The following is a 26,451-nucleotide window of genomic DNA, read 5'->3' as shown; positions in this document are numbered from 1 at the left end:
TTTACAAAACAATTATGAAATACTGATGTACCTATTACTGGTTCCACTGTTGCCGTTATCAGTCCTTCCAGAGGATTCTTCAATGCATAATAATACAAGTTAATAATAAAACGGTAATAAAAAGTAATTCAACTGACATATCTTTTTATACTTTTACAGCTTTTCACTGAAGAACCTCATCTAAAATTTCTCCATTTAATTATGTGCAGATAAACACTCACCAGTCAGCTCCGAGACCTGCAGGGGCTGAACAAACTCTGGCTTTGACACCTCAAACCAATACAATAGTTCTGACAGAAAGCTCAGGATGTTCGTCTACAGAGAAAACAAAAAGTTTTACTCTTAGTAGAAATATACAAATTGGTATTCAGGCCTCATTTTAATAGCCGCTATAAGAACCAAGTACAGACTCACTCTGTTCAAGTTTTAATTGAGTTATTTCACTATAATACCTTTAGTTCTTCTGGGCTGTAGAGAAAATCCTCCAGCACTAGAGGGCAGCAGCTCTTAAGACAGCTGTCGCAGAACTCTCGAATCAGCTGTAGGTTGTACAGGCTGTCAGCTGTTGACATTGCATCCTTCATACAGACATCTATACAAAGAGATAAATAAATAAATGTCTTATTCATCAATATAATGCTCATTGCAAATGGATACACTTGAGATATAGCCATACCCTCTAATCTCAGCAGACCAGGACAATAATGGTGAATAACAGCAGCAACAGCACATCCGTTTGAGAGATCCTTCACTTCAGTCACCACAGGAAAACAAGGTTTGAGCTTAGACTGCATCCTGTCCTTCCTGTACCGGATCTAAACAAGAGAACAGTAGAAATGGAGAGTGAACATCTATTGGACTATGTTTTTGTGTTTAAAGTGGATAGTTCACCCAAAAATCCCTTTAAATGGTTCAGATTTTAGCCAACAGCAGACAATATTAGTTAGAAAGTGACCGGAGAATGTTGTGACAAATGTGTCATCCATTCTGTGCAAATGGAAAAAACATGGATGGAAGCACATGTCCACACCCAAGATACACAAACTAAATAAAAATTTGCAAACACACATCAGTATGCTCATGGACACGAATGAAAACCAGAGACAGCAATAAACATCTAAGAGAAAGAACATAAAAACAAAATAAAATAATCCATGCAAGTTGTGCAGGCACAAAGAATGCAGTAAAAGCGAACGAGACATAAGACGAGGAACAGCAAGGATATTGTTAGCATGAAATGGGACAGCAGTGACTCAAGAGACTCAGACTTCAACAGGTCACAGTGATGAATAGAAGCAGCAGTGTGAACGGCCAACACCTGATACATCAAGAGACCTTTTCCACTTAATACACAACATGAAATAGCAGATAAGTGCACACTAATGTCACAAAGACACAGTATCTTCACTAAACGACCACAAACTTGGTTTCCCTTTATCCAAACCCCCCATTTCCATGTCTGTCATACAATTTTATTTTTAGTTTATGTTTTTGTAATGCAAATTGATAGCAGACTCATTAATGCTTGCATGGTGTTTAAACAACCGAGAGGAAAAAGCAGATGTTTCTGCTCTCCGCAAATCAAAAGATGAAAGTTTTCCTCTGATAGCTCTAATACTGAGTGATAACACCTTTAACACTGACCTTTCGGTTCATCTAGAGGCTACATCTAATCTTGAGTCAATTCCCTGAAGGGATCCATGTTACTTTTAAATGTGGAATCTACACCTCTGCCTCACTATGCCATGCCTCTAGTTTCACTATGCAACTGTCATTAGCAGAATGCACTGAATAATGCTTAACTGGTAAATTTGAGGGTCCTGGAACAGTGACTGGTGATGTATTCAGCAAGTTTTATTGGTATCGAATATAACAACAAAAGTACATATCTCCTGTTAAAATCAACTAAACTGTTTATATTGCGAGTAGTGCAAAAAACAAAGCAACAAAAAAAACACTGGAGGGAATTTAACAAACAGTTTGCTTTCATGTGTATATATGTGACATAGACTACACATATGATTATCAAAAATATGCCACCTACTGTCTGGTTTACATTATTTACAGGCATTTTGAAAGTTACTGGCAATATTACTATTACTAGGCTATACTTGATTTTTCATTAAACATGTTCAGGTCATAGGATTGTTCCGGCACAAATTAAGCCCTGGTACTGCCCAAATGTGTTGATGGAATTTAACCACCAGCTATATAACGTGCGATCAGCAGGGGGCGAAAGAGGATAGCTTTAGATGTGTTCAGGACAGTAAAATGGAGGAACGAGGGATGGAAGACGAGAGAGACTTACAGGAACAAGTTTCCAGTACCAGCGGGTGGGACACTGTCAGAGAGAAGTGAAGGAATATGAGCAGAGAAAGAGGAAGGAGGGAAGATAGATGAAAGGATAGGCTAGGATAGGTATATTGGACAGCAAAGTTGATCAAGTGAGGTGCTGCTAAGATAGTGCTGCTTAAGAAAGGAGCGACATTGCGTGTAGGTGTAGGGGGAAATTGATTGTATACAGTACTGTGCAAAAGTCTTAGGCACATAAGATGTTTCACAAATACATTTGTCTTAAGATGTTATTTATATCTTCAGCTTTAGTGTCAATAGGAAATATACATTTTATACTCCCAAACATTCATTTTGCAAAAATAAATGAACAGCGAGCCCTGCAAAAGATGGCATGGCCCTCACTGAACATTGTGTCAGTCTGGGATTACACAAAGAGACAGAAGCAATTGAGACAGCCAAAATAGATAGAAGAACTGTGGCAAATTCTCTAAGAAGCTTGGAACATCCAATCTGCCATCAACCAAGAAACACTGTGTCCAGGTTTAAGTAGGAGAATTGGTGCTGTTTTGAAGGCAAAAGTGTTCACACCAAATATTGATTTAGCTCTTTTTCTGTTTACTGGAATTTGTATGACATTAATTGATTAATGAAAACTATTTATGTCATTGGTTTTGTTTTTTTCAAGAAATCCTCACTTTGAAAGTTTTTCACAAGTTTCTAAAACTCTGGCATAGAACTGTATATGTAACCTGAGTTTTTTCTACATGCAAATCTGTATGCTTGTTTGCTCTTACCAAAGGCTGAACAGACTGTGGTTCACAGCAAAGCGGAGATGTATCAGTCTGTGTACCTTCTGTTTGCTCCTTCAACTTTTGATTCAGCTATACAAAGAAATAAGAAAAGCATTTATAACCCTAAATGACAATGAAATTACATAAAAAGGAAACAATTTAAGTAACCCGCATGACTTTATTTGCTCAGGCCCACTGTGTGCTTAGTGGAGTTGTCCCTCAGGGTTCTGTATTAGGACCATTAATATTGTATATTGTGGTGACATAGAATATTTGGGAGGGAAAATGTCAAGACCTGTCAAGAAAACAGCTGGGTTATATTTCACCTCAAAATCAAAAGAAATAAAGCAAATGAAACCAATTTTAGACCTTTTCGCATTGTGAAATTATTTCAGGACAATTAAGCAAAATATAATTATCAGATTGTTCTCTAATTCAAATATTTCTCTCTTTGATTTTCAGCCCAAAAATCTTATAAATAATAAAATAAATAAGTGTGTACACATTATATATATATATATATATATATATATATATATATATATATATATATATATATATATATATATATATATATATATATATATATATATATATATACACAGTGAGGAAAATAAGTATTTGAACACCCTGCTATTTTGCAAGTTCTCCCACTTGGAAATCATGGAGGGTCTGAAATTGTCATCGTAGGTGCATGTCCACTGTGAGAGACATAATCTAAAAAAAAAATCCAGAAATCACAATGTATGATTTTTTTAACTATTTATTTGTATGATACAGCTGCAAATAAGTATTTGAACACCTGTCTATCAGCTAGAATTCTGACCCTCAAAGACCTGTTAGTCTGCCTTTAAAATGTCCACCTCCACTCCATTTATTATCCTAAATTAGATGCACCTGTTTGAGGTCGTTAGCTGCATAAAGACACCTGTCCACCCCATACAATCAGTAAGAATCCAACTACTAACATGGCCAAGACCAAAGAGCTGTCCAAAGACACTAGAGACAAAATTGTACACCTCCACAAGGCTGGAAAGGGCTACGGAGAAATTGCCAAGCAGCTTGGTGAAAAAAGGTCCACTGTTGGAGCAATCATTAGAAAATGGAAGAAGCTAAACATGACTGTCAATCTCCCTCGGACTGGGGCTCCATGCAAGATCTCACCTCGTGGGGTCTCAATGATCCTAAGAAAGGTGAGAAATCAGCCCAGAACTACACGGGAGGAGCTGATCAATGACCTGAAAAGAGCTGGGACCACCGTTTCCAAGGTTACTGTTGGTAATACACTAAGACGTCATGGTTTGAAATCATGCATGGCACGGAAGGTTTCCCTGCTTAAACCAGCACATGTCAAGGCCCGTCTTAAGTTTGCCAATGACCATTTGGATGATCCAGAGGAGTCATGGGAGAAAGTCATGTGGTCAGATGAGACCAAAATAGAACTTTTTGGTCATAATTCCACTAACCGTGTTTGGAGGAAGAAGAATGATGAGTACCATCCCAAGAACACCATCCCTACTGTGAAGCATGGGGGTGGTAGCATCATGCTTTGGGGGTGTTTTTCTGCACATGGGACAGGGCTGACTGCACTGTATTAAGGAGAGGATGTATTGCTGAGATTTTGGGGAACAACCTCCTTCCCTCAGTTAGAGCATTGAAGATGGGTCGAGGCTGGGTCTTCCAACATGACAATGACCCGAAGCGCACAGCCAGGATAACCAAGGAGTGGCTCTGTAAGAAGCATATCAAGGTTCTGGCATGGCCTAGCCAGTCTCCAGACCTAAACCCAATAGAGAATCTTTGGAGGGAGCTCAAACTCCGTGTTTCTCAGCGACAGCCCAGAAACCTGACTGATCTAGAGAATATCTGTGTGGAGGAGTGGGCCAAAATCCCTCCTGCAGTGTGTTGCAAACCTGGTGAAAAACTACAGGAAACGTTTAATTGCAAACAAAGGCTACTGTACCAAATATTAACATTGATTTTCTCAGGTGTTCAAATACTTATTTGCAGCTGTATCATACAAATAAATAGTTAAAAAATCATACATTGTGATTTCTGGATTTTTTTTAGATTATGTCTCTCACAGTGGACATGCACCTCACGATGACAATTTCAGACCCCTCCATGATTTCCAAGTGGGAGAACTTGCAAAATAGCAGGGTGTTCAAATACTTATTTTCCTCACTGTATATATATATATATATATATTGCTGTGATGTATCATGGTAGCATATGTAGTACAAAATAATTCTTAAATTAAAAAAACATTTATATATGTATTTGATTTAGGGTTAAAATGTGGCCTGGACATGTTTTTATAAGTTTCATTTTAATGTAAATATTGTAAATATATATATATATATTAAGAATGGTTTAGATTTAGTTAGGCTATTTGGTTAGAGTTTATATATTGTTTAAGCACTTGCAAAGAACTGGATTCTTGTAAGAAACTAGAAGTGGACTCACCAGGTTTACCCAGCAGAGCAGGGCTCTGTCCCAGCTTGCATCTGTACCGAGCAGCTCGGATCCACCACTTGCCATGACTGCACTCACCGTCTCCATGGCACCCACTGTCATTAAGGCATCTATCAACTCCAAGTGGGCACTCTGCATGAATCAAAGGCAACAAACAGGTCTGTCAGAGTATGGAGAAAACCTAGCTGGTATTAGGAACATCAAACTATTGTGCTTAATGTAATAACGTCTAGTGTAATTTAGTGCAGCCTCCAAAAGCAAGGCCTTCACTAATGGAAGAGTCTCGATTTGAAGAGATAAGATGAACGTTTATGTTGTCTGCACAAGTGTGGGTGAAACTACAAGGACAAATAAGAGAATGATAAAAAATGTGCCCTGATTTATGTGCATATGCACTGTGTTTTGCTGCGTAATGCACCCTTGCTGCGATGCATTGTGCAATCAGGCAGTGAGAAATGGATCAATATTCAATACTGCCTTTTTTTTTTTTTTTAAAGAGCTGCAGCAGGATTGCTTTCCTTCCTCTCTTTTTCTCTCTCTGATATATTGCAATATGAGTCATGTGTGATAGACTCCAGATACAGTGCAGTGCTGCACATGAATTCAATGGGGACTGCAATTAGAAACACAATGTCGACTGCAAACCCCCAGCATTCCACATCTGTTTTGCAGAGTCAGTAGGTGTGTGTGTGGTTCGGTTTTAAAACCTAGTGAGCTGTCTTGCAACCTACAGCCTATATAGGTAGCAGCCTTCTAAGGCAGGATCCCAACTAAAATTTAACCTCATAAGTGACCGATATGGAACTCTCTACATGGGCAGCAACTCTGGGAGACAGCAAGTCAGGTCACCATGTTCTGCCTCCAAGAAGATCCATTCTACTTAAATGGGGAAAGACAGATATTTCCAAAACGGTTGGTCAAGATTGTAAGCAAATAACATTTCAAATCAGTAATAAAATCTCAGATCACCCTAGAAAGCATTACTTTCTTACCCTCCGCAACTCTACGGACCTGCCAGCGGGTCCAAAAGGGGGTGCTATGTTGCAAAAAATGTTAAATGTTTTTTTGCTTAAAATGTTAAAGTCTCTAAATACATAAATCAGGAATTTGCAGTATTGTTTGAAAGCTTAGAATCTGCACTTTTCATAGATAACAGTTACTTCTGCTTAAATGTTATCAGTTAACATCTGCATTGCAAATCAGTGCCACCTAGAGGTCATGTGGTAGAAATATTAATATGAATATAATAGTCTTTCAAATAATACTTAAATAGAAAAATTACTCAGGAAAAAGGACTGCTTGGTTTATTTTGTTGACCTAATACCACAGTTAGAAAGAATCACAAAGTGAAATATGGTTGTCTCTTATGCGTTGATCACTGCTGCTTTAAGAACCAAATAGCTAGAAACCTTATATCTGCTTTTACCTTACGAAGTTTTCTAAAAAAAGTAAATAAATTGGTCATTCACATGGCTGAGTAAAAACGTTACCCGTCCAGAGAGAAAAAAGGACATTTAAGTATATCATATATAATTTATATTATATATTTTTTCTAAAATGATGACCGATTACCAACCTAATAGTGTACCTATGCAATCAAATGAATTCACTGCCACAGAAATGTCAACTGCACCGGGGAGAATGATTGTCATATGGCAAATTGTATTATTTTGTTTTTACATATGTAGTCAAATAAAGAAAAGTCTCCATTGCCACCATTAATAGCAGGGATGCTCAGTTCTATGGAATGAGATCTACTTTTTCCATCATATTATTGCAGCAAGATCTACCATGTACAATAACGGCTATACATTACCACAATACCAAAATGTCAGTAGTCAGTAGAAGGGCTGAAACAATTAGTCAACGTTATCGACAACAGTGACAATAAAAAAAAAATTGTCGACAAAAAATGTCATTGCAGAATAGTCGTTTCATCTCATTTCATGTAATATCATATTAAACTCTGATGACTGCAGCTCCCACCTGACTGAGGAAATTGAAACTGCAATCGGTTGAGGCAAAATCTGTCATGGAGACACTCATCCCTCAAGCACGCACTTGCTGCAGCTAGATTATAACGTGATGTCTCACGACTTATTGAATCATAATTTATCACTGGGCATTTCTTATTGTGAAGTAAATTAGCAATATGCAGCTTTATTAATAAGAGAGATTTTTCTTTTCTGCGGGTTAAGGATGGATTGAAGTGAACAGAAAGGTGAGAGAGGGCAGTCTTCTCCCCATTATACATTGAAAGTAAATAGGTTTTTGATTTGCCTTGTTTTATAAATATCTAAAACTCCTTTAAAACAACATACATTTACTTTAGCAGCTATACTGCAGAAGAGAAAACTGTTGTTTGAGAATGTTGAATATAACATAAAAAATAAGAATATTTTAAAATAAATATAAAAAAAAAAAGATGCATTCACCCGAGAAACATCAAATAAGATATTTAGACTTGATTTTAGAGAATAGATCTTGAATGTAAGTATATATTTTTCTTTACTGCACTCGCAGAAGTAAAACCAAGTGAAAAAAATTAACTTATATACAAAATACACTCATATTTAAGATACATTTTCTTAAAGCAAGTCTGAAAATCTTATATGTTGCTTCTCATGTAAATGTATCTTGTTTTAAGGATTTTTAGACCATTTTAAAAAGGAAAACAAGACAAAAACACTTCATAACAATAGCATTTTTGCAGTGAATTTCTTTACGGAATTAAAAGTATTTTTTCCCTTTAATTCAGTGAATGTAATTTAGAGGTATTTTTAAAAGATGATTTTGTCCTCTTTATTGTTAGTAAGCATGTTTAATACAACCTTTCACAATGGGGAACAAGCTGAATAATCAGTTAAGAGCTAATGATTAATCGTTACAATATTCGTTGAATAGTCTAATAATCGCTCTAATAATCGCTAGTTGCAGCCCTAGTCAGTAGTGAAAGGTTACGATTCACAATACTAGCTTCAAAACCACAACAAATATTAACACTAATATGTTAATTATGGGAGAATGGTTTCAAGTAATTATTCAAGACTCGCAAACAGCCAGTAATAAAAATAACAATAAAAAACAACAAACAATGAATAGAAATAGATTAAAAGTAATGGAACAAAAAAAAAAACAAATTAAGAAATGCAATGTTTTTTTAACAGCTTTAAAAAAAATTAAATCAAGCATTCAAGAAAACATTCAGAATGAAATGCAACAAAACTACTACTGGTCTTCACTGTATGATTAGAATACATACTTTTTATTATACAATACTTTTTAAAGCTACTAAAGTTACCCAGTCAAGAGCAGCGAGAGATTTTATGGTTGTTTGATTATTATAATGACACACTAGACAGCAGCAAGTCTATTAGGTTACATTTACACTTACAAGGCCAACATTTTGAAATTAACCCACTTTTTTCTGCACTGTTTACTTTCACTTTAGACATAACTTGTTGTGTTTACGTGAATACCTCACCGCATTATGGTGGAATTCTGAAGTGAATTTTAAAATACGTGCACTGGATTTTCAACGGCAGAATAAGAATATTAACGTTCTAATAAGTGACACAGGCCTAAGCTATCACAAATATAGTCCGTTATTTTTTCATTACTCACGTATTAATCAGTCTACTTGTCCGGTTGGGCAAGTAAAATTCTCTTTCACTTGCCCCTTCAAAAATCCAATTCTCCCGGACATGCGTTGATGTCGAGACCTGCAATGTTATATCTAAGATGTCCAGAATAAATACGCAAATCATCAGAACAATATGTTTTTCGAATATTGATGATCAAATGTTATACATCATCGCAAAAGGGGAGGATCACAGCTTTCTAATGACAACTAAATGAGCTTCTAGTCCACTCAGAGGCCAAAATCTTTGATGAAACACATGGGGGGGGTCCAGAATTACATGCTTAAAACAAATTCAGGACAATGCAAAAATGAGATTTTTTTGGCAATTAGTCCACAGTATGTGTAAATGGTGAGCTTATAAATGTGTGAAAAATTGCAGGCAGCAGCCCAAAAATGTACCAGAGTTGAAAAGGTTCATCTGGTCCATCTAATGCACATTTCTTGACTTTTCTGCCAAGGCAGCATAATCATGCATTCTACCTTAAGTTTTGGAAAAGGGTGTGTATGTACTGAGGTTCCTGATCACGTATGATCACTTTCTGAGCACTTCCTCACAGCGATATGGTCCGATCACAACATCTATCTTCCAAGAACGGCTGTAATTTAACTGATAACCTGTAGTAGACTGAGATGATTACTGCTGTTTCTCATCCAGCCAAACCATTAAAGTCAAGCCACTAACACCCGAGCCCATTAAAAACAACCCAACCACATTATCAGCTCAGTCAGGGAGAGCTCCTTACCTTTGTTAAGAGGGTTAAGCCATTAACTACTCCATGCACTTCAACCAAGGGCTGTTTACTACCTGCCACCCATTCTACAGACATTCCTGTTGTGGTCAATATCATTTACACTATCAAGAGTATATACACTGCTGAGTGCTGCAAAATGGGCACACAAGGTCACAAGAGTGCCTCTGTCCTATAATAGAGGAATGCTCCTTGCACAGTTAAATCAGAAAAAGGGTTGAGTTTTTACAGTAAAGGCACAGTGTTTTGCAGGACATTTTTCAAGGACAAAATGAACAGACTTACTCCTGGTTTATGACTGAGAGAAGCAAGGCCAATCATTCACTATCAGCTGGAGTAATGCCAGACATTTCTGATGATTACCTGACTTCTTTTCATGTTTTAACAGAAGACTCAGGGAAATGTAAAAAATAAATATAATCAAGATGTGAAATCAAACTTAAGTGTGTATTTTCTGCACCACTTGCATTACCAAAGAGAAATGCATTACAAACAGAACTTGCCTCAAACTCTGGTTGAGCCAATATTGGTTTGTCAAGAAGGATACTCAAACAGAGTTTATTTTAATTGTGCCACCGAACAACAGTGTTTACACTTTTTGGAGAAGTCAACCTACAAATGGCTTACTTAAATTTGTCCCTGCATATTGCGCTGGAATAAGAGAAAGCATTTTAATGTTGAAAAAAAAAAAAACACCCACATCAGCCAAATGTGGGTACTTTTTTTTTATTCTTTTTTTTGCAATGGCGGGGTAGTTTTACTTTGTGCAAAAGTAAGTGGCAGATGACCTGTATAGATCAATCAGACACACATTAATGTGAGCAGTTTACTCACTTTCTTCATTCCAGCGACCTAAAAGTAGTTTGTGAATGGAAAGAGCTTCGGATTTACTTAATTATTTTGACATTGCGTAGTTCAAAATATCTGTAGCTGTATACTTGAATACAAAGCTAATGTTGCTATTTTCATGTGTAGTCATATATTGCAACCTATGGCCATATCCACACTAATCAGTTTAAATTTGAAAACTCAGTTTACAGTTTCTTAACATCATTTGTTTCCCAAAGTATGCAGTTATGGGGAGAATTTTGGAAACTGTCCATTTTCAAACGAGAATCAAAAACTGCATTTTCAGATGAAAACGTATTAGTGTGGACGTAGCCTTGTTCCCTAATTAAAGGAAGGCCAATTGTTTTTTAATTTTCAACAAGTACGACCAGAAACCTAGTACACAGCAAATTCAAAACCTTCCCTGCAAATTATTTTTGCGATAATCAGAATTTTTGCATAAAATCGCAACCCATTCTATGTTCCCATTCGATGGAAACAGTCACTGTGAAAGAGGTCTTATTTGATTAATTTAAAATTTGAATGTGTAAAATGTCATATATAGGGAGTTATTTTATATTTACATTTGAAAAACATGGCTGGTGAAAAATATTTTGGACATTAAAATGGCTGGTAAATATTTGACATTTTCTAGCCACTAAATATATTTTTAACTCTGAAAATATTACACATAGCCTTCCACGTGTCCCCTGTTGTGTTATCTGTCACCATTTTACGAGCACAAATCCCCTCACCCTGCATGCCTTCACTAAATTCTCTCCTCCATGTTGGCCACGCTCAGTCTGTTATAATCAATGCACTTAAGCAGGTTATTTCAGGCTTTTTGCAGAAAGTGGCGTTTTGAAACATCATATAAACGAGAACGCAGATTTCCTTATGCCATTTAAGGAATTAAGAGAAAGTGGTTTAACATACCTAGGTTTCTCCCAGAGAACACGGCTTATGTGGCTATGTAAACACATACACTGTGTTCAAATCAAATTAAATTCCTTTATTGTCACTCAACCATATACACAGTGCAACAGTGGGTGAAAGTCTTGGGTGCAGTTCCAAGCAACATAGCAGTATGCCAATTACAATAAGCATCTGATTTACACAACATACACCTAATGATATATAATAAACAGTATACACAAAATAAGAAGACTGTTCTAACAAGTTTATGCATGTGTGTGGAACAGACCGAATAGCAAACGTCATAGGATGAAGCCCAACAACCATTTCTGGGAGTACGTACAGTGGAAAAAGCATATACACTATAAACTATACCCATTTATAAACACCACTGTAAAATATCGACAGTCCCTCACGTTTGCGAATATGTGCTCGTACATGGAGGGAATCCCAGAGTTTTACATAAAGGGAAACTCCACTATTGAACCACAATTCCACTGCAGGTCGCAATAAAAAAGGAAACAAACACAGCAGCAACTCCATGGAAGTAAAGAAAAGAAACAGAGAATAAAATTATGAAGTCTTCCTCGGATAACATGTTTGTTATTTACACAAGCATCATGGTGTGCAAAGAGTACGCCGCTTATACAGTACACCATTTTTTTTCCCGTAATATGGCGCTTTATGGTGTCCATGTAAATGCAATCATGAACTTTCTGAAACAGACAAACAGGTCAGAGGAACATATTCCATGTTGTGGTCCGCCTCTCTAGCATGCGCAGCTAAATCTAATCTGTCCTAACCAGATCCTGCGACCTTACAAGCAAGATACAGTGCTCTCGTCCTTTGCACGCAGCTAGTAGCACGTTTATACTCTCGGGTGCAGTGACACACTTGAATGGTGGTGTCTTTGAGCGTGAACTGAAGTGCTGACCTCTGCAGATCGCTGAGGAGGAACAGCTCTGTCAGAGAGCATTTATATTCAGGCCTCCGACGAGTCGCTCAGCCAGGGGGGACATGTTTGTGAGAATAAGCCACAGCGGGTGTTTTTCAGTCAATCTGTGTGCTGGTTTAAGAACAGATGTTCTGCTGCACAGCAAAATAGACAATACTGTGAATGTCATATTTTGTGGCGATGAATGTGTCAGAGATTTTGAAATGCATAAATTTAGTATAGTGAGGCACATAAACAATGTGTAACAGACAGCAAAATGCCCTTTGAGCATTCAATGGACTGTGAAGTTCTGCTCCTGGAAGGAACAAGAAAGATAAATTCTAGGGATGGGTAAAAATGTAAATTCAAAAACCATCTAGTCAGTCTTAAAGACCTCATGTTTGACTAGCATGGTTTTCTTTCATGTGTTTATTTGCTATTGAAAAAGGAAGTTGGGGCAGAACATATGGAAGGTGTTGTCCCTTTTATTTAAGCTAAATAAACATTCACTAAAAAGTGTCAGCTCATTAGAGTCATGATTTCAGAAACCTCACGACACTGGTCATGCTGTGTTTTTTTGGATTCACTAAAGAAACGGCTCATAAAGGCCCCGAAATACCTCATACAAAAATAAAAGAATTAACAGGTGTGATGTCATTTTGAACAAAATCAGTCCAAAAAGAAGGTGTTTTTGAGTTTGTTTTGGTGGTTTGTAACTGCTCGCCTGGGCGAACTTTTAGCAAAACTTCTTACCAGCTTCTAAACACCTTCTTACTGCCATTGGTTTATGTCATCGGTTGGTGTAACCTGGAGCTCCACCTACTTTGAGGTACTTTAACAGCTAATGCCCGTTCATGGTGCTTATTCAGTAAAGTCAACATTTACACACTTGCGAGTTGGTGCAAATTTAAATACATCTGTACGGACGTTCGCGTTGAGACATTTTCAAAGAACATGGCATGCATTAATTAGTCTATAAAAAGAATCAAATCTACTCATACTCTTAAGTACCCATCCACTCTTTTGTTTTATATGCTGCTTCACTCATGTGCCTTCTGCAATGAAAGCCATTCACACATCTGCCCTTAATAATAAATATCCTATCATCATTCTTTGTCTATATTCTTCCCATTATCACTCTTTTCTACACCAATCTTTGCAGTAGTATCAGTGTCATCATATATTATGATAACGGAGAGTAATAGGTGCATATTATGACCACATATATCATATTAGTGCATTAGTATCATGAATTCAGAATGTTAATTAAATGTGAATTCTACTCATAGAATGAGGCATAATGTCTTTGATCACACATTTTTATTTCACATTTTAAGGTTTTACTGAGCATCCTCATATTTACATGTACTTCTAAATGCCTCCCACAGTGGTGTGGTGGGTGTCTGGACTTTTAGCAAACAGCATACCGTTGCTTGGTTGTTTCAAACTTCTAACTAATCATTGAATTAAGAACTTCTCCGGAAATATATCGGGTCTTAAGAGTCAGTTGTTCGACTATACTGATCATGCTATTGATTCAAAAGAACTGGCTTTTAAGATTCATTTGTTCAGTAATTGGATTACACTGGTCACCCTGTAGGTTTCTGGTTCTCTAACAAGAACTGGCTTATAAGAGTAATTCATTTGGAAATCAGAGTACACTGGTTGTGGTCTGTTTCCCGCCGTAGTTTCAGTAGAGAGACAGCTCTGCAGGAAACACTGTCAGACTATTTATACAGTTTTTTGTGTCTACACCAGAGGAAATTGTGCTTTCGGGAACTGTTAACAGAACCGACAGACATGAAAAGCATACGGTTCAGACATATTTAAAAGAAATATTTTATAAAACGGTTCTCGGTTTCCAGCCCTATATTTAAGTTGCTAATAGTTTTGTTTGTCACAGCAATGAACTATGATCTGCTACTTGCTATTGCTAATCTGAGACAGGTGGTATTTAGGAGAAAGGATTTAAATTCTAGAGAGCATTTTATTGGACACTAAATTGTAATCACCCCTGAGTGCAAAATTAGTAAATGTTTTTGGTCCGTTTTCCCAGAAGAGAAAAACTGTAAATATAAGATGTGTCTACCTGCTAACAGTATATTTTGTTAACTTAACAGTACACTAGCAGTAGCATATGGATAATCTCACAGATGTCAACAACAGGATCTTCATATTACTGCATATGCATACTACGCTGTACTAGAAGAAAGTATTTTAACACTGAAAGTATTGCACACTTCAGCTTTAAAGAAGGATTTACAGATGCAACTTGTCAGAGGGGGTTTAACAGTTTAATATGCTAAAACCCTCTCCAAGAAGTTGCGTATCTAAATTCATCTTTAAAGCACTGCCACTAAAGTCACTTTTTTATAAACAAATACCTTGGAAAACAGATCTAAAACACTCACTAGTCGACCTCACTAACCAGCTCAGTTGTTGGATGACCATCCTGACCCATCCCTTCAAACTTCTGACAGATTAAGACAGACAAAAGAGGTAAACAAAGTTGGTGAGGAGAGATGAGGATATGAATGTACCGCAGCGGCCACAAGCTCTGCTCTGTTAAGCAGTACAGTAATTATTCTAAGGATGGAGCGGAGAGCAGTTCATGACAAAAGAAAGGAATGAAAGTGAGAGGAGAAGGGGGGGATGGATTTCCCATGCTGCCACTCCAGGAATCGCTAAGCCGAATCACAAGTTTCTCTAATGAGAGGGGAGCAGGGAGCTACCCTGGAACGCAGAACTCAACCAGCCTGCCAAATCACCAAAGCAACCAACTATGACCCACAATGCACCTCAGTGCAGCTTAGAGCCTCATCTGAGGCTGGAAATCCTGAGGTGAGTGGCACGCTAAGACAACAGAGCAGTCGGTGCTGCTTTAGTCCTAATTCTGTTGTTACCACAAACCCAAGCAGTCCTGTCACAAAACAATGTTCACTGTGGTTCCTATAAGGAGGAGGAGGGAGATAGTTAGTTCAACTCCCAGCACTTGGGTTAAACAAGGAGGAAAAGAGGGCCAGTTGTGCAGTAGGGGATGATTTACAGGAGGCCCTGTGCTTGGACTGTACAGACCATGTCCTTTAAGCGCACACACACACACACACACACACGGTATGTAGTACATACAGCAGTGTTGGGCAGCAACTAATCTAGGCCCCGTTTACACCTGGTATTAAGATGCGTTCCATGCAATGAGTATCCACAGATGAGATCCGCACAATCCATTTTCACCCTTTCTGTTAGTTACAGTCAATAAGTAAAAAGAAAAGGGGCAATCATACATTATAAAGTATTTTAATTTAATCAAATACAAATACACCTTGTGAATATGGTGATAAAAATGTGTTAAAAATTACGTGTAGCTGACATGAAATTTTAAAGTTATAGCATGCATCATCTGCAATTTCATGAATACATATAAACACAGAACTTCAACATTATATAGGCATTATTTATATATATTATATATATATATATGTGTGTGTGTGTGTGTGTGTGAGAGAAAACACCTCCTAGTTTGTTTATTGCTGGAGTATGTAACTTTTTCAGTGTTTTTTCTATGTAATTTTTTCTATCCCAGCTTAATATGCAGAGACAACTATAAGTCATTCATTCATAGGTTCATTTTCTCAAAAACTGTAAACACTGTCTCACTGCAGTGCTATAAAAATGCTTTTTAAACCCTCCCCAACAACATTACTCAACCAATGGGGTGAGTTGTGGGTGGGACTATCTGAACAACTGAAGACAAGGTGCCTATGAGAAAATGATATACTTCAGCCTTAATATCTTTCTTGGTTTTCAATTGCAGCACGCTTATGTCATGTCAAAGGTTTGGCGAGAAAAAAAAGATTACATTTTTGGGAAATAAACTTATAGTTGCCTTCGCATTGGCATTGTTTACCAAGATAAAGTTTCAAATAGTTATTTCAAAAAGTACCGGTACATCAGTACAAAGTCTATGCTAAAAATATAGCACCGAAATGGCAAGCATTGCATAGTGTTAACCACAACCCAAAGATCACATGACAATGCGCAAACACACACAACATTACACATTGCCTCAGATGGACTTGAACCTGCGACTTTCCATTCAACAGGTCACTGCACAGTCCATTGCACCACAGAGCCACAACATTGACTGTCACCACAGGGACCATACCAAGCACATCATAGTCACCACCATAATCAACTTTGTATTCATGTAACTATTAGGGATGGGCACGTGTACTCGAGTACCCGAGTACTCAGAAGAGACAGCAATAACTGATCATGAAAATGATGATCGATAATGGAAATGCTTGACATGACTTTTTACGGAGTTCAATGTTCAGTGACAACTTCCTGACAACTATGCACAAATGTGTCAAAGATGGGCCTTTTTTTTTTTTTTTTTTGATAAATTGTGTGATTTTCAGCATTACCTTGAGTGACAAGAGAGGTCTCATAGCAACTTGAATGTTGAATATAATATTAAAAATACAAATATTTTAAAATATCTGAAAACCTTTTAAAAATATGCATTCAACTGAGAGGCAGCATATAAGATATTTATATTTGCTTTTAGAGAATAGATCTTGAATCTAAGTATATTTTTTTCTTTTCTGCACTCGCAAAAGTAAAACCAAGAGAAAAAATACACGTATACAAAATAAACTCATATTTAAGATATATTCTCTTAAAGCAAGTCTAAATATCTTATAAGTTGCTTCAAGTAAATTATCTTGTTTTAAGGATTTTTAGACCATTTTAAATGGGAAACAAGAGAAAAACACTTGATAACAATAGGATTTCTTGCAGTGAATTTATTTACTGAATGAAACATAACTTTTTTTCTTTAATTCAGTGAATGTCATTTAAAGGTATTTTTAAAAGATGATTTTGTCCTGTGGGTCACGTGACACCATGTGAGCAGAAGACATATGAGAAACAAGCTCTGCACACTTTGCTAGTTTTTTTTTATTATTATTTTCAAGTTACGTTTGAGATTCGATACACCCAGTTACATATTTGTTCTTTGAAGTAAACATGGCAAAACAGTCAAAATCCTCAGGTTCTGGAGACACTAAAAGACACATACGTGCTCAAGTTGAAACCTCTGATGGGCCTGCTGACCGGAGACTCGATTTGGATTACACGAGAGAAGAAAACTAGCGTCAACTGTCCAATATGTTTGTGTTGCTGACAAAGGTTTTTGCTGAGGATCTTGCTGTAATACGTCGATCGACTATGGTGACATTACTCATCACCTTAGGATGAGTTTGAACCTACGAATTTCCGTTAAACAGACCACAGAAGTCCACTGCACCACAGAGCCACAACACTGACAGTCTTCAAAGGGACATAGCAAGCATAGAGCAATCACAGCCAATCATCGTAGTCACCATAATCAACTTTGTATTCATGTTTCTATAAAACAAAAAGAAAATTGAAAATGGAGAAATGTCCAGCATCCATTTAGTAAGCCCAAAGCAAATATCTCCGTAACAACAGAAATTTTAACTGCATGTCGAGGTGGGGATTTGAACCTAAGACTTTTGATACAATAAATACAATAAATTCTATACTATAATTCATATTCGGCTCAGTCTGGAGATTATTTTGAGCCATTGTTTGGACAAATTGGACAAAGTTTGAAGGAAGTGAAACTTTTAAACATCTTTATCTAAGATGGTAGGTACTGTACTGGGAGATAAGAGAAGAATAATCAGACAATAATTCAGTGCTTGGTCCCTAATAAAAAAGATGTAATGATACCAGTGTTTCTGCAGTACAGGTAGTACCAAGCACTGAATCTATTTGATACCCGTGCGGTGTCTGACTGACAGACAACTGCTTTCAAATGCTCACACTAAATTAAGATATTTGGGAAACAAATCATGATCAGAATCAGAATCAGAATCAGCATTATTGCCAAGTATGCTTACACATACAAGGAATTTGTCTAGGTGACAGGAGCTTCCAGTCAACAACAATACAAATAATACCAAAAACAGCAGCAAGACATAGGTAATTAAAAACAAAAAAGAACAAAAAATAAATAATTATACATATACGTACATACACTCACCTTCATACATACCCACATACACACACACGTAGTGTAAATCTAATACAATCTGTTATATAAAGAACAAAAACCTGTATATTATGTACAGAGCAATGTAAGTAAAGGCAGAAGTGGATATGTTGAATAATATAAATTAAAATTAAAATTAAACTGTGTATTGCACATAATTATTGCTCAATGGGGCAGTTTTAATTGTTCATTAGATGGATGGCCTGAGGGAAAAAAACTGTTCCTGTGTCTGACGGTTCTGGTGTTCAGAGCTCTGAAGCGCCGGCCAGAAGGCAACAGTTCAAAAAGGTAGTGGGCAGGGTGAGTGGGGTCCAGAGTGATTTTACCAGCCTTTTTCCTCACTCTGGAAGTGTATAGTTCTTGAAGGGGGGGCAGGGGGCAACCAATAATCCTCTCAGCAGACCGAACTGTCCTTTGTAGTCTTCTGATGTCTGATTTCGTAGCTGCACCAAACCAGACAGTTATTGAAGTGCAGAGGACAGACTCAATGACTGCTGAGTAGAACTGTTTCAGCAGCACTGGTGGCAGGTTGAACTTCCTCAGCTGGCGAAGGAAGTACAACCTCTGCTGGGTCTTTTTCACAATGGAGTCAATGTGTATCTCCCACTTCAGGTCCTGTGAGATGGTAGTGCCCAGGAACCTGAATGACTCCACTGCTGCCACAGTGCTGTTCAGAATGGTGAGGGGGGACAATGTTGGGGTGTTCCTCCTAAAGTCCACAATCATCTCCACTGTTTTGAGTGTGTTCAGCTCATTGAATCAAATTAAAATTGTGATATGTCCTAGTGTGATTAATAAACTACAAAAAGCCACAATTTAAATAAAACTGTCTGCATGTGCTGCACACTTTAGAGTGAATGTATAAAGCCAGCTGCTCCGCATACACACAAAAATCCACATTATGGGCATCACGTGCGCTGTGCATGTTGTAATAAATTACACACATTCAATGTGAATTGGCAACACATGCAGACTTTGCCTATTTGTGCTTTAACCCTCTGGTGTCTGAGGGTGTTTTGGGTCCTGGAGAAGTTTTGACATGCCATGACATTTGTGCTTTTTCAGTTGCTTTAAAAACACATTAATGGCTAAAGTCTGAAAAAACTGTATTCAGCACAAACTGGGCTACAATAATATGCGAGCAACATGTGAGTACATGTTTGTATTGTTGAGAAAATAACATTTATGCATGGTTTTTGAAAAAACAAAAACTTTAAGTAATTGAAATATGGCCATATAACACATAATAAACATTTGTCCACAATACTTTTGAGAACAGGGTCTCTGTCAGGTGCTGTCTTGTAGCCTAGAGTTTTTGCTACAAAATTATTTTCAAACAAAACAATTTAGTCATTTAACATTTGTAAGACACTTTTAGTGTTAGAAACTTGAACTATTATGAATATAAATGTAATTCACACCTGAGGAGACAAAGACCCCTCCCCTGGGCCTATCAATGAGGAATGTGACCGAAAGAGAATGAATGCGAGGAGACTTAATGATCAAAATCAAGTTAAGTTAATAGAAGTAATCTGAAGTAGACCCTTTATAGTCTCTAATGATGTCTTGCACTTAACTGTATGCCCCAAAATATTTTATGTTGTTGACGAAACAAATCCAGCAGGACACATCCGTCGACCCCAGAGGGTTAATAGTCACGCTGGGCCATATAAGCAGCTGCTTTCTTGGAGGTGTGACGCTACCGTCAAAAATACACAGAAACTGAAAAGTCCCAACAAACAAAATCTTCTAACAAAATAAAAGCTTGATTCAACTAGACGTGTGAAACAAATGTAATAATAATAATAATAACTAGAAGCTAAATTTTGTGAACAAACTTTGATGTTGGCTTGAGAAAGCCCAAACCTTGAACCATGACCGGAACTCAATGATAAAAATAAAACTATATCACCGCAAAAATATGAAATGTATACAATTACTTGAAAATGATTTAAGCTCTCCTTGTCATTATACAACAAACGGCATTCACTAAGATTTTCATTTTGTCATAAGACTTCATTGTATGTGTTGTAAAAATAAGTGAATGTTAAAGGGATATTTGATCATTTCCTCACCCTCATGACATCCCAGATGTGTATGACTTTCTTCTGCAGAACTTGAATGAAGATGTTTAGAAGAATATCTCAGCTCTGTTGGTCCATTCAATGCAAGTAAGTGAGAAGCAGTGAGAAACAGATCAATAATAAAGTAATTCTTTTTACTATAAATCTCCACTTTCATAAGCACTCTTCTCTCTTAAGAGTTCTTCTGTTTTTTTGTGTGTTTTTTTCATGTTTACAAAAGCATATCACCCCTCCTGGGCAGGGAGGACAATTTCTTCTGAAGACATGGATTAAACAACTGGAGTTGTTTGGATTACTTTTATGCTGCATTTATGTAATTTTTGTACCTTCTGATCACCATTCATGTGCATTGAAAGGACAAACAGGGCTGATATATTCTTCTAAAAACCTTAATTTGTGTTCAGCAGAAGAAAGTCATACAGATCAGGGATGGAATGACAAAACTGTTTAATAACTCCTTCAAGATGTACAGGCTCACACTTTAAGTGGTCATTGCTTTGTATTTTAGAAAATTAATATAGCAACAGATCCAGTGAAACAATGAAGGTTGAGTGATTGTTCTTACATGCCATTCAAAAACGTGGCATTTTACAAAGTAAGAGTGGAAGAAAAGACTAACAATAACACATTTGTACTTTTCTTTTACTTGGAATGTCAATGTTCAGGACAATATCAAAATGATTACAGTCTCTTTAAGAGGGTTTTATCACATGATTCAACAGTGAAGGCACTCTGTGCCATTTGTTTAGTTGAGTTTAATCTTGTGAGAGCTGTAAAGTCTCATTATTTTCGTACCTTGCTGTTGCAACCATGCTGTTGCATCTGTATTCATTTACTTGAAGTATTCTGTTATTTTGTGACAAAAATAATTTTGCCATTATCATTCTGCACTGCTAGGGAAGAGTATTTCAGAGATTCATTGATTTGAGATTGTGAGACTGCAGTCAGTATTAAATGTGTGATGTTGTACCTGAAGCACGTTCATCTGTTGTCGATGGATCTTCCGTGATCCTTCCCGCGCTGTCAATTGAAGCGGCGCAACATCAGCAACAACAGTTTTGTCTCTCACAGGCTACTCTCTCATTAGTTTGGGTGTGAGATGATCAAATACAGACTGTGTGAATGGTGTAAAATCACTTAAATGTTCAAACTGGCAAGCCTTAAAAACACATACAATTGACAAACCTTTGTGAAATGCAAGCGAAAGTGATAGCGTGTTGGTAGAGACAACCCTGATACAACAGTTTCGGAAGTATCATTAATTTAGGATCGATCTGCCCATCCCTACTTTCTTTAGACACAGGTTTCATGTTTGTGTGAGAAGTATTTGTGGAGTTTCACCCAGTTTACTTGCTTTATTTTACAAAAGCACAAGGTTTTGTTGTTATTGTGAGTGTACACAAAAGTAGACCCTTAATAGTTTCTAACCATGTCTTACATTTATCTGTATGGCCACAAATGAGTATTTTAACTTGTTTCCGCTGTTATGAGGGAAAAATAAAGCAGGATGCGCGGCATGTTTAAGAATATACTGTGAGGATCTTTACAGAAGCTCTAAATTTGATTAAAAAAAACGTGAAAATATAAATTAATTTGATTAGACAAATTTGATGATGAAATTAACAGATTTCAGAAGGGCCCTCCTAAAACTATGTGAGGCAATGATTAGCAAAAACACTTGAAAGAAACATGCATTTGTTTTAATTTAAAAAAATATATTTATATCTACCCAATTTGGAGTGCGTTTAATAGCATATTACCTATTTTTGCTGTGATATCAAAACTGATATTGAGAATTTAAATTTTACTGGTACCGGTTCCGACTACTTAAATTTTGACAAACCTAGTTTCAAAGTAGATTCTTCAACCTTGCATACATCAAACACTAAACATTAAAAGTAGGGCTGGGATAAACGATTATTTTTTAAACGATTAATCTAGCGATTATTTTTTTCGATGCATCGATTAATCTAACAATTCATTTTTTTCCAGTCCGATTAGATTTCGATTCGTTTAATCGACTTGTGACAACACCGGTAATACCAGTTTCATCGGGGGTGGGGGTGTATAAAATGTAAAAAAAAAAAAACATTTGCTGGGAGTTTGATTGACTGGCGATCTGATCAATCAATCATAATACGCCATTTTTGTCCGACAAAGTATTCAGGAGAGAGAAGACTAACGTAGGTGGATTTGAATTTGAATAATGGATTGTAGGCTACTGTACTGACATCTTTCCGTGGTTAAAACAATAGTCCTTCTGATGTAGGCTTCATTCATGTTTAGCCTATTTGATGCTATAAATTAACCAAGGAAAAGATGATCGGTTCACGAGCAGCTTTAACTGAGGCAATCTGTCACGACACATTAAAGAGCCACAAAATAGTAGGCCTATTTATGGTTTAATTTTCTTTGAATGTCCAAATTTGAAAGTTGAGACTTTATTAAATGTTACCTGCTTGGTCTGTGTATTTTTTTTATTAATTATGGCAAATTGGATGTACATTTTTGGCATCTTCAATATAACAGATATATTATGTTTGAATGTGGCATACATTCTCTACTTGGTTGTTAATATTCAGTTGGATGCCGACACAGAGTCTGAACCACCGATTATCACCAAGCTTCACAGATCTTTATCTTCTATGGTGGCTGGGCGCTACTCTGCATTTGAGTGAAAAATGTCAAATCTGCAGAGAGGTGGACAGCTAATCAGGAAGGTCAGGGCACGGACAAAGCCTTGTGTCTCCAGATGCTACTCCATTTGTGGTTTATGGAAGATTGTCTTCCTTGGTCATCATAATGTGGACAAAACAGTAAATGTACTCCAAGGTACTTCAAAGAACACCATGGTATTACCATAATGGTAAATGTCCAAAAACTTCTTTTGTAAAACTTGGATTTGTCCATACTGCATGCAACATAACTTGTGAGCATCAATTTTTAGTTTCTGCCAGTCTCTGTTTAGGATGTATGCAGATATGTTGAGCTTTAATACACAGAAAATGTTGACATAGCCTTCATCTGCTCCAAAGCTGTTTACAGGTCTTTGCTCACACTGCTGTGTCTCCCTCCTAATACTACAGCATGACCCACTTTCATCATCACACAGCTACAGCAGGCAGTCAGCCAGCCACCCCCACAGCCAGGTCTGAGAAGCCCACCACACAAAGCACCAGATGAGCACAGGGTTAGGGTTAAATCAGCACAGCTCACAGAGCACATCATCATGACACCAGCACAGGACCTCAAGCCAGGAACACCAGACAGAGTCAGTGGAGCGCAGAACATCGACCAACCTCCACTAAAACACACTCGCATACATTCTCAGAGGATGTGCCAAAGCACTCATAAACATCTCTTTTTGAGACGTGACAAAAACAAATATAGAGAAATTAAACTGGGTAAATCACATGAGGGACAAAGTTAAAATTGGGTCACTGCAGAGAATGGCAATGAGTGAAGCAGTTTGGCTGTTAGAGTCCAAAACTAACTTTTTGCCACAAGTGTTCAGGCAGGTGAGTTGAGAAAGTTTACTGGCTATCAAACTGTATTTTGCATGAGAAATATACTAACAAATAACTTTTGTGTTTACATTAATTGCTTCAAAATACCTTAGAATAATGTGAAGACACTGCTGATGTAAAATTGTAAAGGAATATTTGATATCTTAAATAGTTGCTATGGCAACGCATTAATTGTTATTACTCATTTCTTCCTAAATTTGTTTTTGAGACATTCTCAGAGGATGTGCCAAAGCACTCATAAACGTCTCTATTTGAGACATGACAAGAACACATATAGAGAAATTAAACTGGGTAAATCACATGAGGGACAATGTTAAAATTGGGTCACTGTAGAGAATGGCAATGAGTGAAGCAGGATGGCTGTTAGAGTAGAGTCGAAAACTACCTTTTTGCCACATTAATTGCTTTAAAATACTTTAGAATAATTTCAAGACACTGCTGATGTAAAATTGTAAAGGAATATTTAATATCTTAAATACTGTTGCTATGACAACACATTCATTGTTATTACTCCTTTCTTCCTATATTTTCTTTTTGAGAAACTTGGCATGCTTAATTTCATGAAATTTTGCACTCAGTCATTGGCCATTAGTTCTGGGCAAAATTTCACGAATGGGCATGTAGTTGGGGCTCTTAAGTATACGTTGACATTATGGAGGGTAGATTGATGTGAATTCTTTAAAGCATTTTAGCATAAGGCTGCATCATAACAAAATGTGAAAGAAATTAAGTGGTCTGAATAATTTCTGAATGCATTGACTGAAGGATATGTTATTCATGGTTTTGTGGCAACTCCCAAAACGCTGACATGCATTTAAACTGGTCTTAGAAGCTCCAAGCAAAGCAAGAGCAACAACTTCATTGTCAATGTAATCGTATTCAGAACCATTAAATGACAATATCAATACAAAGTATGAGTATTTACCCCCCAGCATTAACCTGATACAAGTACTTCTTAGTATCTGTATAAACTATTATCATCATGTAAACCGCACATCATTCTGCAATTTCTAAAACTGACAATTAACTTGCGTTTTAATGCAAGAAACAGTAAATATTTAAGACTAAGTGGGAGGTTGACTAATTGAAAGAACTAGTCCCCATTAGGGATGTCACAATTACCCCATTTCACAATTAACCGCGATTAAAATGGTCACGGTTATTAAACCCTAAGAATTTGGAAGCTATGATTAAAAACCGGAAAAAACAACCATGTAATTGATTTAAAAAAAAAAAAAATGTGAAAATGAGTCTTTCAGTGCGGGTCCAACTATTTGCGCCGTGCGTGAGCCCTGCCCTCTGCCTGGCTGGTCTGTGAGGCTGTTACTATGTTTACGGAGTTCACGAGGTGATTGCCTAGGTAAGGCGGGGCGCGTGCAGAATGTGAACTTCCAGCGCACGTGAAACTCTCAAAATGAAAACATGGTGGAACAAAACGATCTACCGGAGTTGTATCCGCTGAAAAAGCAAATTGAATCAGCTATTTCATCAGCTGTAAATCCAAAGAGATTGTGAATGTGATGCTTCCAAATAGATTTTCCTACTTGAATAAGATTTCAGTGAGCATAAAAGTGCTGCGATTATCCAGCTGATTGTTAGATTACTCAAGAAAGAAGGTTCTCCTAGCCTGATGAGTTTAAGTTATAGTTGTTTTTGGTTATTTATTTTAAATTATATTTAATTTATTATTATTTATTGAAAGGGTATACATACTTTTTTGTTGAAAAGGTACAGTGCGTTTTGGTGTCAGAAGGCAGATAGACAATTGCACCTACTTAAATACAAGTAGTTTACCTACTTGTTTTCAATTTTAGAAGTAGGAATATATATAGATTAACTGCATGACCTAACGAATTCTGCAAGCTGTGATATGTTTGTGGAGGGTTTTATCATTGCATAATAGGTATATCTGCAGATAATCGTAATAATCGTGAAATCGGACAATAACAGTACCATCAAAAATTCACATTGTGACATCCCTAGTCCCCATTGGTTGAGTATTCATTGAAATACACATTAAATCTCTTAAACCCTCATTCTCCACAATATTTATCTTGGCAAGTCACTTTGAAGTTACATTCACATAATTTGCGCCATTTTTAACTGTACATGAAAAGCTCTGCAGAGA

General features: G+C 36.9%; 1 protein-coding gene across 4 annotated transcripts in view; it reads right to left on the bottom strand.

Moving 5' to 3' along the window:
- LOC127652658 (calmodulin-regulated spectrin-associated protein 3-like) overlaps positions 1-26,451 on the bottom strand; it is a 60,330-nt gene that overhangs the window by 6,970 nt on the left and 26,909 nt on the right. For all 4 annotated transcript variants that reach the window (XM_052138928.1, XM_052138929.1, XM_052138930.1 and 1 more), the window contains exons 3-8: positions 5,553-5,693; positions 3,090-3,176; positions 677-815; positions 453-592; positions 222-315; positions 32-77 (exon numbers count right to left, since the gene is read on the bottom strand). In XM_052138928.1, the coding sequence (XP_051994888.1) occupies positions 32-77; positions 222-315; positions 453-592; positions 677-815; positions 3,090-3,176; positions 5,553-5,693 (647 nt within the window). The remainder of the gene's footprint in view (positions 1-31; positions 78-221; positions 316-452; positions 593-676; positions 816-3,089; positions 3,177-5,552; positions 5,694-26,451) is intronic.

The sequence above is a fragment of the Xyrauchen texanus genome, chromosome 12, assembly GCF_025860055.1.
Source record: "Xyrauchen texanus isolate HMW12.3.18 chromosome 12, RBS_HiC_50CHRs, whole genome shotgun sequence".
Taxonomy (NCBI): Eukaryota; Metazoa; Chordata; class Actinopteri; order Cypriniformes; family Catostomidae; genus Xyrauchen; species Xyrauchen texanus.
Note: the sequence above shows the minus strand (reverse complement) of the source record. Positions and strands in the feature narration are given on the sequence as shown.